General features: G+C 49.9%; 1 protein-coding gene across 4 annotated transcripts in view; it reads right to left on the bottom strand.

Annotated features, from left to right (window-relative positions):
- Nucleotides 1-2,194: 2,194 nt before the first annotated feature.
- Myl4 (myosin light chain 4) overlaps nt 2,195-12,422 on the bottom strand; it is a 34,559-nt gene continuing 24,331 nt past the window's right edge. The window contains exons 1-8 of one of the 4 annotated variants that reach the window (XM_028780518.1): nt 11,982-12,162; nt 11,595-11,748; nt 8,585-8,612; nt 4,990-5,139; nt 4,547-4,720; nt 4,004-4,081; nt 3,225-3,269; nt 2,195-2,327 (exon numbers count right to left, since the gene is read on the bottom strand). In XM_028780518.1, coding sequence (XP_028636351.1) covers nt 3,241-3,269; nt 4,004-4,081; nt 4,547-4,720; nt 4,990-5,139; nt 8,585-8,612; nt 11,595-11,717 — 582 coding nt within the window. In that variant the 5' untranslated portion in view covers nt 11,718-11,748; nt 11,982-12,162 and the 3' untranslated portion in view covers nt 2,195-2,327; nt 3,225-3,240. Of the gene's footprint in view, nt 2,328-3,224; nt 3,270-4,003; nt 4,082-4,546; nt 4,721-4,989; nt 5,140-7,073; nt 7,437-8,584; nt 8,613-9,618; nt 9,636-11,594; nt 11,749-11,981; nt 12,163-12,422 lie in introns of those variants that run through there. The other 3 variants (XM_028780520.1, XM_028780522.1, XM_028780521.1) reach the window with 3 other exon arrangements.

Below are 12,422 nucleotides of genomic sequence, written 5' to 3'. Positions count from 1 at the left end.
CAACCCAGAGCAGACAGCTCCATGGACACCTGAACTGAGAGCTTTGCTTGCCGTCTTACACCATGGTGGCTGAGAGGAACCTTCACGGCCTTTCTTACAGTCACTGCTCTGTGACCCATCACAACCCATCAACCCACAGTGGGGCCAGAGCCTTCTTCCTTAAGTCATCTCCACTGAGGTAAAAGGACAGGAATCTCTCCCATCTTCACTATGACCCCAACACCACAAAGGAAACATACTGGTCACAGCAGTTCTGGTCACGGCAGTTCCCACAGAACAGAAAGTGCTCCTGAGCTGTTTCCTCGGTGGACAAAATGGCTGAGAAGCAGCAAGCATCTCAGATCACCAGAACAGCTCACACATGAAGAGACAGTATACAAGGAACTTCAGTTCCTGAGGGTGTGAGCAGGAGAGCAATGACACCAGCCCTGGGCCTCAGTGGAGGGAGAGCAATGAATGCATGTTCTTGTGTGTGTGTGTGTGTGTGTGTGTGTGTGTGTGTGGTTTGGTTGGTGGCTCGGTTACTGTTTTGTTGTTGCTTGCTTGTTTTTAGAGATTTTACAGATTTATCTAATTTTTCTCCCCTTTAGTTTTGTTTGTTTATGAAACAGGACCTATCTATGTAGCCCTATTCTGCAACTCACTCCGTAGCCCAGGCTGGCCTCAAACTCACAGAGATCTGCCTGCCTCTGCCTCCTAAGTGCTGGGATTAAAGGTTTGTGCTACAATATCCTACCTATTTACTTTTATATGTATGAATATTTTGCTTGGACATTTGTCTGTGCACTCTGTGTGTGTGTGTGTGTGTGTGTGTGTGTGTCTGGCGCTGAGGTCGGAACTAAATCCCAAAGAACTAGAGTTACAGACGGTTGTGAATCACCATGTGGGTGCTGGGAACCGAATCGGGTTTCTGCAAGAGCAACCAGTGCTCTGAACAAGCCAGGAAGAAGCAGGCATCAGGGGCTTCACACTCAAAGGAAGCACCTCATGTGCCCACACCAGAAACTGAGACCAAAGGAAATAAATCCGTGCTCTGTCAGGACAACACAGTGGAGTGCTCCTCGGCTCTGAGGGGGGTGGTAATTTTGAGACACACTCCAACATGAATGACACGGAATGGAAAGGACAATCACTGTGTGACAAATGCTGCGTGAGCTCATTTATCTTGAGTAAATAGTCAAAGTCATAAATGCAGAATACAGAGTGCTGACTGACTGGGGTGGGGGCGGGACCATTAAGTACTCCTGAGGAAGGACCCAGAGCCCTTTGCATGCTGGGAAAGTGCTCTACCATTGAGCCACATCTCCACCTCATGGAAACAGTCTTCCTTTTCCCTTTTTAAGATTGTGTGTGTGTGTGTGTGTGTGTGTGTGTGTGTGTGTGTGTGTGTAACATGTGCATGAAGGTGTCCTCAGAAGCCAAAGATGGCATTGGACTCCCTGAAGCTAGAGTTTCAAGTGCTTGTGAACCCTGGACATGGGTGCTGGGAACAAAATCCAGGGTCCTTGGGATGAGCAGCAGGCACTCTTGACCAGTGAGCCATCTCTCCAGCTCCACCATGTGACTATCCTTAACATTGCTGAATTGATTTTAAAATGGTTGCTAAAGTCTGTATTCTAGGTGTTTTAAAGTGCTCGGGGCCTAACATAGGGTCTCACACACACTAAACAAGTATGGAGCTAACACTAAGTTAATTTTTTTTTAAAGCAGGATCTCTTCTAAGGCTGGCCTCAAAATTACTTTGTAGCTAAAGATGCTCTTCCTGCCTTCATCTCTCCACCACTGGGACCACGGGTGTGTGCTTCCAGGCCTGGAGCTATTTAAAGAAGGGGGAAAGGAGAGAAAGAAGCTAAGACTTTGTGAGGGATCCTGACAGCCCAGGGGGTCTCCTCCCATTTCCTACCTTGGAGTGACAGGGTAGAAAAGGAACTTTGTGGTCCTTCCAGCTGCCTGCCCTTCGAAGGCCTCTCGCTCAAGTATCTGCCCCTTCTACTTCCAGATGGGTAGATGGGTCCTCTGCCTTCTGTCATTGTCCCCAGATCCAAATTGTTTATCAAGAACACAAGGCCTCAGGTGACATTCTCTCTCTCTCTCTCTCTCTCTCTCTCTCTCACACACACACACACACACACACACACACACACACACACACATTGACTCTATTATTAAGGTTTAAAACAACAACAACAACAACTGAGGGATGGATGAGACCCCATGCTGGAGCTCTTTATTTCCGGGGAAGGTCGTGGTCTGAGAGGCCAGGGTTGAGTTCAATACTCTGTTAAAGCCACCATGGATCTCTCTCTTACTCTCGCAGGGCCAAGTACCTGAAAGACAGTGCCAGATGAAGAGAGAATGTCAGCCCCCTGCATCCCACGCCCTCATCACAGCCATGTCACTGGGAGGGCACTACATCAAGGGGCTGAAGGAAAGAGGCATACGCCAGGGGCTTCAACCTGGGACGGGGCTTTGCCTCACCAGGAGCCCGTGCTGTGCCCAGGCTGAAAGACCTAGGGAGAGACAAAGGGTGTCAGAGTAAAGGTCAGAATAGGACATGGCCTGGTTCTTGGTTTGTTTGTTTGTTTGTTTGTTTTTGTTTGTTTGTTTTGGGATTTGGTTGTTTTAATGCCAGCTTGAGTTATCTGAGAAAAGGAACTGCGGTTGAGAAAATGCCTCTATCAGTTTGGCTGTATCAGTAGGCAAGTTTGTAGGGTTTTGTTTTATTTTTGTTTTGTTTCTTGATTAATGATTGATGTGGGAAGGTCCAGTCCACTTGAGGGAGTGCTACCTCAAGACACCCCTGAATTGTTTAAGAAGCAGGCTGAGAAAACCACAAGGAGCAAGTCAGTATGCTGTGTCCCTCTGTGGCCTCTGTCTCAGTTTCTGCCTCCAGCTTCCTGCACTGAGCTCCTGCCCTGGCTTCCCACAGCCCTAATGGGACTGTGACCTGAGAGTTGTAAGCCTAATAAACCCTGTCCTCCCCAGGTTACTTTTGGTCATGGTATTTACCACAGCAATAGAAACCCTGCCTCAAAGAAAGCAGAAGACAGGGGTCAAGAGGTTATACAGTAAAGGAGAGAGGGCTGGAGTCCCCACCAAGCCCCAGGCTGCTTTCTTCTCTTGGCCCCACATCCCAGGCACAAGACTTCCAGGGCACGTGGTACTGTCTGTCCATAAGCCCCAAAAGGACTTGAGAAAGGACTTGAGAAAGAGGTAGAACTCACCCTGGAGAAATGTGCTTTACCCGGACATGATATGCTTGACAAAGGCTAGGAAAAGAAAAGAATAATCAGCCACATACAGTGTTCCCCGGAGCTCTGCCCTCCTCTCCACTTAAGCCGCTTCCTGTCCCCACACTTCCAATCTTGCTATGCCCTTTCTGCAGGTGGCAGCTCTCTTACTGGAGGGCTGGTGGAGAAGGCAGGAGAGCAAAGGACCTAAACTCTGCTGTGTCCCCTCTGTGCTGACACTAGACAGAGGGCAGGAACGGCATCATCACTACAGATCCCCACAACCTTAAGGAAGGTGTCAGCATGCCCACTCCCCATCCGAGAAGACTGAGGCTCAGATACAGGAAGTAACTTGTTCTAAATCACACGAATGGTTTATCACAGAGCTGTCTCCCAAACCCAAACTCCTGGCCAACGAGATAGATCAGTGGGTAAAATCCCTTGTCACAAAAGCCTCACAACCTGAGTTCAGTCCCCAGGAACCAATGACAGAAGAAAGTATTGATCTCTAAAAATTGTCTTCTGACTCTGAACACACATATTCACCCATACTCACACCCATAGCATATGTACACACACAATAATAATAAATATACATTTCAATGTTCCTTCTATTATACCAGATATTCACTCCCAAGATGGTAAAAACAGCATCCAGTTGGAATCTGCCACAACCCATCTGAGACACATATCCTGCAGCCTCTGGGCTGGCTCATCCCATCCCAGGACACTCTCTTCCCCTGGGCACCCCAGAAAGCAGGGAAGGACCATACCTTCATAGTTGATGCAGCCATTGGCATCCTCCTGCCCAGACAACAGCTGTTCCACCTCTGCCTCGCTCATCTTCTCTCCTGAGGGTGTGGGAACAGAGTCTTAACGGCAAGTGGCCGAGAAGGGGAAATTGATAAGGTTTAAAGTCTGCCCTGGGTCTGAGAAATGGTTAGTGCCAAGCCTCAGAGAAGGCTCTGGAAGGTGGGGTTAAGGATCTCCGGGCACACTCTGAAGCATCTCTCCTCCGCCTCTCCCCTATGCCCACAGCACGGTGGTGAGGGTAAGAAAAGAAGCCCCAGGCCCATGCCGGACCTCGGGAGTCACCCCTGCCCTGCCAACTCCTCTCCTCTTCCAGACCCTGGTCCTTACTGGGCAAACCCAGTTCCTTGGGTAGATGGGGGCGGAGTCCTATGGAGTCCAGGAAAACAGGCCCTGGATGAGGATTTGCCAGACGCAGGGACCCTTAGATACACCCCATCATATGCTCTTGGCCCCTCTTATCCAGACATTCTCATGCGGCTTTAATCCTTGCCCAGCGGACATACCCAGGGTGGCGAGGACGTGCCGAAGCTCAGCACCCATGACTGTGCCGTTGCTTTCTTTGTCAAAGACCCGCAGCCCCTCCACGAAGTCTTCATAGGTGCCCTGCTCCTTGTTTCGGGAGATGTGCTGCAGGATGGGCAGGAACATCTCGAAGTCCAGTGTCTTGGAATTCATCTCTTCCAAAGGGAATGAGGACAGACAGAGATCACCACGTAAGTAGATGCTCAGGGGAGGATCGGGCCAAGAGGTCTCTTCCCATCCCTGACTGCGCAGGGCTTAGACCCCCAACCTCTTCTGGCTCCACCAATGACAGGCAGAGTCATGGAGATAAGCCAATAGAATTGAAAAGAACAAACGTCCTATAACTCTGCGCTGGGTCCGGTCATTAGACCATTCTGTATAGGTGCTGAAATCAGTCCCACTTAGACTTTGACCCCACACTGACCTTCAGGCTTGGGTTTGCCCAAAACGCGCAGCACCTCTGCATTGGTGGGGTTCTGGCCCAGGGCCCGCAGCACGTCCCCACACTGCCCGTAGGTGATCTTCATCTCTCCCGTTGGAGTCCGGTCAAACAATGAAAAGGCCTCTTTGAATTCTGTGGAGAGACAGCCAGCTATAGCTCCCTGCCTCAAGAGAAGGTGGCGGCTGAGGTTTGCTCGGTGGGATAAAGGATGTAACAGATGCCTTCAGTCACTGTTCCAGGCTGTCCTTGGAAACTGCTCTAACCCATCTTCTGAAACCAATGCCACCTGGGGATGCCATGACCTATGCAACACTGGTCATTGGCTCTCTCTCTCTCGGTCGGTTATAGGCTTTGACTATTTCCCTGTTTCTCCTTGTCCCACACCCTTCCCTGGTAAGTCTCTGAGTAGAAAACAGTGGAGAAGTGAGAACATCCCTGTCCAGAGTGAGGCTTCCCAGGTTTTCAGCTCAGCTCTGAGTAGGAGAGTAGCAAAGCCAGGCTGGCCCCAGTTCCCTCCTGCTATTCCCATTCTCTCTGTCACTGAGGTGCCAGGGTACAGAGACAGTTTGCAAAGTGATAATGACCTATTATCAGTACTGCCTGTTCCCAGCTGCAAGAGCTCCATAGCCAGACAAGGTGACATTGGGGCCACAGTTAGACCACACTAGACCTGCCACGGAGCCACAGGTCGCCTTTGGTAAATCGACACCTCTGTGGATCCTCTGCTTCTTAGCTTGAAGTACGAACACAATGTCCACCTGCATGGGTGGCTAGTGGGGTTGCAAAGTGTGCCAAGTGTGTGCCTCACAGAAGTACCAGACCAAAGTGGCTCTCATGTTTTCCTGCCTCTGGGGCTAGCTCTGTAAAAAACAGACCTGACACCTTGAAGGGCACATAGCAGGTATCTGAGGGGCAAGGCCAAATTAAGGCACCCCTGGGCTCTTTGCAAACAGCCTCAATTCTACAACCATTTGTTTGCTTTGCTTCCTTCAGACAGGGTCTCACATAATCCAGGCTGACATCAAATGTGCTATCTGCAGAGCATGACCTGGTTCTCCTGATCCTCCTGCCTCCACCTCCCAAGTGCTAGGATTACAGACAGGCGTCGCCACGTCTGGTTGATTCCCCATCAATTAATTTACTAGAATAATATGAACAGGCAGTAACACTGTAGTCACCTCATGCTGTCAACAAAGAAGTGGACAACCACAAACCACAACTGACAACAGACTACAGCTGCCTCTAACAAAAAGCCCCAGTGGAAGAATATGCAAATCTGTGAAGGCTCAGAGGAGTCAACAGTCTGAAGCTAGTCCCTGTGGGGGGAGGTGTAAGGAACTTGCAGCCATGACACTCAGAGACTGTAAAGCTTAGAAGAATGTGATAACTAGCTCCAGAGAGACAAAGGATGGATGTAGACAAGACGTTGAATAGTCACAAACCACTAAACTGAACTAAACCAAATACCCTCGCTTTGAAGGTGAGAAAATTTAAGTTTTAAAGAAGTAACTTCTGGGCTGGAGGCATGGCTCAGTTGTTAGCCCTTCCTGTTCTATCAATCAGATGACCAGACTTCAGATCCCAACACCCACATCAAGCAACTCACAAAAGCCTGTAAATCTAGCTCCAAGAGCTCTGGTGCCAGCTTCTGGTCTCCATAAGGGCACACGCATACACATGTAAATAAAATGAGCCTGGAAAGAGGAAGAGGAAGAAGAGGAAGAGGATGGAGAAGAGATCAAACAACTTCTTAAAGCTCCTAGTAGAAGAATTGGTGGCAGTAAGTCTCCTGAGAATATTCTTTCCATTGTAACAGAAGAAAAGCATTTGCTGGGGCTGAGGGTGTAGCTCAGTCAGCAGGGTGCTTGCCTAGCATGGATGAAGTCCTGGGTTCAATCCCCAGCACCACATAAATCAGACATGGTAGTGCCTGTTTATAATCCCAGCTCTCGGGAGATGGAGGCAGGAGGATCACAAGTTTAAAGCCAATCTCAGCTAAAAAATACATTTTTGGCCAGGCTGGGTTATTTAAGACCCTGTCTTAAGACAAAAAGAAAATCACTCACCAGAGGCCACAGCTTCACCAAAAGGCAAATGAAGAGACAACAGGGATGAAGATTAAAGAAGAAACCATCGTAATCCAACATGAAGAGAAATTGCTTCAAAGTCAGGACGAGGATGGTTACAGAGAGCAAATAGCCCTGCCTGAAAACCTCCAGGGAGAGTAGGACTCCACCAGCTGTACTGGCGAGCTCTCGCTGTGATTCCCTTGGGCGATGTCGGAATCTGATTATTAACTGAGTTTCCAGTCCTCGCTCGTGCCGTGGATTTGGCACCGCTACAGATGTACTCGTTCAACTAGAAAGCACTAAGAAATTCATGGCATCTACGATTGCCTGACAGCGAGTAACCACGACAGATGACAGAAACCAGCTCCAAAACGGATGTGCCAGTTCTCACGCTCTGTGTAAACGGATACACCTTCTTAGAGAGGAAATTGACAATGGCCACTATTAATCTTACAATGTAAACACAGGTGTCCTTTCACCGAGGGCCAGGACGACCACATGTTAATGTCCCCCAAATGGAAACAGCATCATTGTCTCTCTGATTATTTAAGTACATCCATGTGTGAGAAGTCCTGAGATTTCTCTTTTTTTAAGATTTATTTTATTTTTAATTATGTGTATATTGGAGGATGGGGAGCACACAAGAACTGAAGTTACAGGTGACTGTGAACTGCCAGACAGGGGTACTGGGAACTGAACTCAGATCCTCTGCAAGAACAGTACACACTCCTAACCACTGAGCCATCCAGCCAGCCCTTGAGATTTATCCTAAAGTTGCATCTACTGATACTTTATATAAGATTGAGAAATTGTCTCTGTTGAAAACGAGAAGAGTTGGTGATGAAGACCACAGACGAACTACTGTACTTGCAAGCCACCACTGGCCCTACCACCAGGACAGATGGGCTTGTCGCAGACTTACTTCATCATGAAGGTCTGAGCACCCATAAGCTAAAGAGGGTTTTCTGTATCAGAAACAGAGAGAAGGATTTCCAGACTTCTTGACAGATTGGTGGCATGATAGAGCGGTAAAGGGATCGGCATTGGCTGAGCATCAACTGTGTCTCAAGCACTCTGAAAGTGCAATTGAAAGTAAAGGTCTGCCGGGCAGTGTTGGCGCATGCCTTTAATCCCAGCACTTGGGAGGCAGAGGCAGGCGGATTTCTGAGTTCGAGGCCAGCCTGGTCTACAGAGTGAGTTCCAGGACAGCCAGGGCTACACAGAGAAACCCTGTCTCGAAAAACAAAAAAAAAAAAAAAAGAAAGAAAGAAAGAAAGCCTTGTGAGAATGGACACCTAATTTCTCTGAGCCTCAGTTTTGCCATCTGCTACATGGGAGCAGTGAGAGCTACTGTACCTCAGTGGGTTGTTTGAAGAATAATGTGACTCGGTCCATATAAAGTAGGACTCTGCCTAACAGGCCTGAAGGAACGATAATTTCTATGACCAAAAGGGCTACTTACTCCTTCTCTGGAAAATGCAACAGAATGTGCAGTCGTTCACACTCACCTTCGATCTGGTCAGCGCTGAAGTCTATCTGTAGGGGGAGAAACACAGGCGTGAGGGCAGGGACTGCTAAAGGCTTCCAAAGGGAAGTCTGGACACCTTCAGGAGGCCGCTTAGCAACAGAGGAAGATGCTGGGCTGAGCATAAACCAGTCTCCTGATGACCGAGCCCAGTTGGCTGCCTATGAAACAATGTAGCCTTTAAAGCTCTAGCAAAACCAAGGTTGGAGGCTGGAAAAAAGAATGGTCCAGCAGCTAAGTTCACTTGTTGCTCTTAATGAGAACCCAGGTCCAGTTCCTAGCACCTATGTGGCAGCTCACAACCATCTATCTACATCTCTAGTTCCAGGGGCACCAGATACACATGGTACACACACATACATGCAGACAAAACCCTCGCACACATAAATTAGACAAATCTTTAAGAAACAGAACACCATCAAGAGGAATAAAGAAAGAAGTTATCTATGTCACCGTAGGGTGAAGTTCCTTCGGGTCGATAGAAAATCCTTCTCATAATAGACGCCATGGATAAGCTGGTCTTACTGTCCTTACTGTCACCCCCAAGGCCACCCCAGTTCCTAGTCCCCTGACAAGATGCACCTCCTCTGGCTTTGGGTGCTCACTACCACTCACCCTGGGACTCCATCTTCCTCCTGACGAGGCCTGAGGTACTTGTGCCTGGACTCTGTCACTGCTGGCCTATACTTGTCTCATTGTAACCAGGTTGGAGGTGAGGCGGAAGAGTTTTATGCTTATCACTAAAGTGTTTGGTACATAATAGGTACTCAATGAATGAGTGAGTGGATTTGGGGTGCCCCCCCAACACGCACATGTTGTACAATGTTGAGCACAGAGCATCCCGGTGGGAAGTTTGGGAAATGAGCCAAAGCGACCAATGCATCATTTTAATAGTCTTTCGACCATGTCACTTTGATGTCCTCCTCCACACCACTTGACCCTGGCCCTCCCTTCCCTAGTAGTGGTGAGTGCCACCCCCTGGAGCATGTCAGGTGCCACCGTTCCATGCCCACTCACCTCTTCTCCAAGAACTGACACCACAGCCAGGAGACTGTGCAGGAGTGGTTAGGCCAAGTGTGGAGGTAAATGAGGAAAAGAAGTGGACCCCCGACACGTGTGGGAAAGCCCTTGCTACACTGCCTTGCTGCGCTACGCTGACCCTCTGAGGATCATTGCTCTACTTTGCAATGCTTTTTTCCCCAGGAGCAGACTTGTGAAAGAAACCAGGACAGAAGCACACAGCATGACCACGTGCTCATCGTGACACTGACACGCTGGGCTCAGGGCTACCTCTGCTCTCACTTTAATCAAGGAATCTCATAAACAAAAGAACTAGGTGACTATGGGAACAGAAGGACGATTCCCATGAGTACTGCTGATGTCCTCCTTCCTTCCTTCCTTCCTTCCTTCCTTCCTTCCTCCTCCTCCTCCTTCTCTTCCTCCTCCTCCTCCTCCTGCTCTTCCTCCTCCCCTTCCTCCTCCTCTTCCTCCTTCTTCTTCCTCTTTCTCTTTCTCTCTCTCTCTCTCTCTCTCTCTCTCTCTCTCTCTCTCTCCTATTTTAAAGGATGGGCAATGAGGAAGTTGCAGGGGAAATGGGAGAGTGCTCCTTTGATGCCACTGGGCAGCCCTTGTCCAGGCAATAGGAACCAGGCATGGTGTCCTGGGGACACAGATGGCTTTTAGGAGAAACGGGAGGTGCAGAAAGCTTCCGGGTACTCGGGGTTTCCCCAAGAGGAGCCACACAACCAAGCCCAGGTGTGGGGCAGTAAAACTGCCCTCATCTCTCTGACAAGCCAACCCTGCTAAGCCCCTTGCAGGGCTACTAGGGTCTCAGCACAGTATTGTAAGGAGTTTCTTATGTGGGCTCTGATCCTGAGAAGACTACAGTGGCCCACACAACTAGAGCCTTGCGTTCAGGGTCTCTGCCCATGTGACACATAACCTTGTCTGCATTTCTTATCACCCCAGCCTTGACTTGAGGCTGAGATTCCCCCAGGGGCCACCACTCCAGATCTGATATTAATAGCTCTTCGGACCAGTGGCCACTTGACCTCTCCCAATCTGGTGCTAAATCATCAAACTACTCCTCTCCAGAGGCTTCGGACCCCCTCCCTCCCAGGCCCAACCCTTCCCAGTCCATTCCATCAACAGCTGGGCCAGATTGCTGGAGGCCTAAAACGCCTGCGTCAGTCCACAGGGGCCCACACCAGGCCCCAGGGAGAGGAGTGTTACCAGACAAGCTGGGGAAGCATGATGGAGCAGGACCTAAAACGGGGAGGCTGAAGAAACCAGGCCCAGCTCCCTCACCAAGTTAGAGAGGACCCAGCCAGGAGTTGGCCAGACAAGCTGGGGGCAGGAAAGAGTGGCCCATCATTGTACGCAAAGAGAAAGAGAAGCTCTCAGGCTCCCCTTACCTTCTCTGCCTCTCTTGTCTAAAGTGTAGCTGTGAGTAAAATCTCTCATACCCCAACACACAAGAGCATCCTCCCTGACCTCGATCCCTGATTCCCAGCCACACACTGGTTCCCATTATGTATCTTTTTTTTTTTTTTTGGTTTTTTGAGACAGGGTTTCTCTGTGTAGCCCTCCTGGCTGTCCTGGAACTCACTCTATAGACCAGGCTGGCCTCGAACTCAGAAATCTGCCTGCCTCTGCCTCCCAAGTGGCGGGATTAAAGGCGTGTGCCACCACTGCCCGGCTCATAAGCATGTTCTACCCCTCAGATGGGGAGAGGATGGAGAGATGATTCAGCGGTTAAGAGTACTAGCTGTTTTTCCAGAGGAGCCCCTTTGTACATAGCAGTGACTGTTTTTAAAACAGAAAGCCTCTGACCCCAATCTCATACTGCTTCTACTGGCCCTTGGGACTATGCTCTAGGGCATATGGGCCATGGTCCTCAACTCTGTCTGGCCTGAGAAAAATAGATCTCTCAGCAACAGGAAAAACAGGATCCTGACTGTCCGGTGTGATCCGGTGTGCTGGGCTTCACTTACCTTCACACTCTTTGGGTCAAAGGCAGAGTCCTTGAGGGGCTCAGGAGCTGGGGCAGTAGCTGGAGCAGGGGCTGCAGCTGGCTTGGCCATCTCCTTCTTAGGTTCAGGTTTCTTGGGGGGCATGCTGCCTTAGGATCTCCAGTGGAGGTGGGACCTAAAAAGGAACCAAAGGAGGAGAGGTGGCTCCTGAGAGAGAAGATGAGAGAGTGGAAGGCCTGCCCCTGCTTTTATTCTGGGTAGGAGCCCCCACAGAGGGGCTGCTGAGAGCTGGAGCAACTGCTGTTGACTATAAAAGGAAGAGATACCAGCAGGGTACAGCTGACATCTCAGCATTGTCACCAGGTTTGAGCCACCAGTCCATCCTCCCCCCACCCTCCATGCACACACCTCACTCCTCACAGCTTGCACCTCTAGGACAGATTGGTCCTTTCCTGCCAATTGGTGGAAACCCAGAGAGGGGCAGGAAAACAGACCCTCTCCAAAGGGCCAGAGTAGGCAGGGAGAGATGAGCCGACTTGAGCCGTTGATAACCCTCACACAAAGCCCAGGGGAGGTTCAGGCTTTTTTTAGTCCCTCCTGAGCAGAGGCAGCCCACTACACATTCCTTTTAAACCAAGAGCCTTTAAGCTAGCCCTCGGCCCTGCCCTGAGGCTCATCGGTCCAGGCATGCAGCCCTGAAGCAACAGCTGGTCAAGCTGGCTCTGCTGTCCCCACTCTCCCAACCGCAGGGCAAAGCCCTCTGTTGTCCACAGCAGGCATCCCAAGAACTCCACAGATTTCAGCTCCCCAGATCCACCCCCTACCCGCAGTTGTTCGATAACAAGTATT

Source organism: Grammomys surdaster, unplaced genomic scaffold (assembly GCF_004785775.1).
Source record: "Grammomys surdaster isolate TR1022 unplaced genomic scaffold, NIH_TR_1.0 371, whole genome shotgun sequence".
Classification (NCBI taxonomy): Eukaryota; Metazoa; Chordata; class Mammalia; order Rodentia; family Muridae; genus Grammomys; species Grammomys surdaster.
The sequence above is the reverse complement of the archived record's forward strand: the minus strand, read 5'-3'. Positions and strand labels throughout refer to the sequence as shown.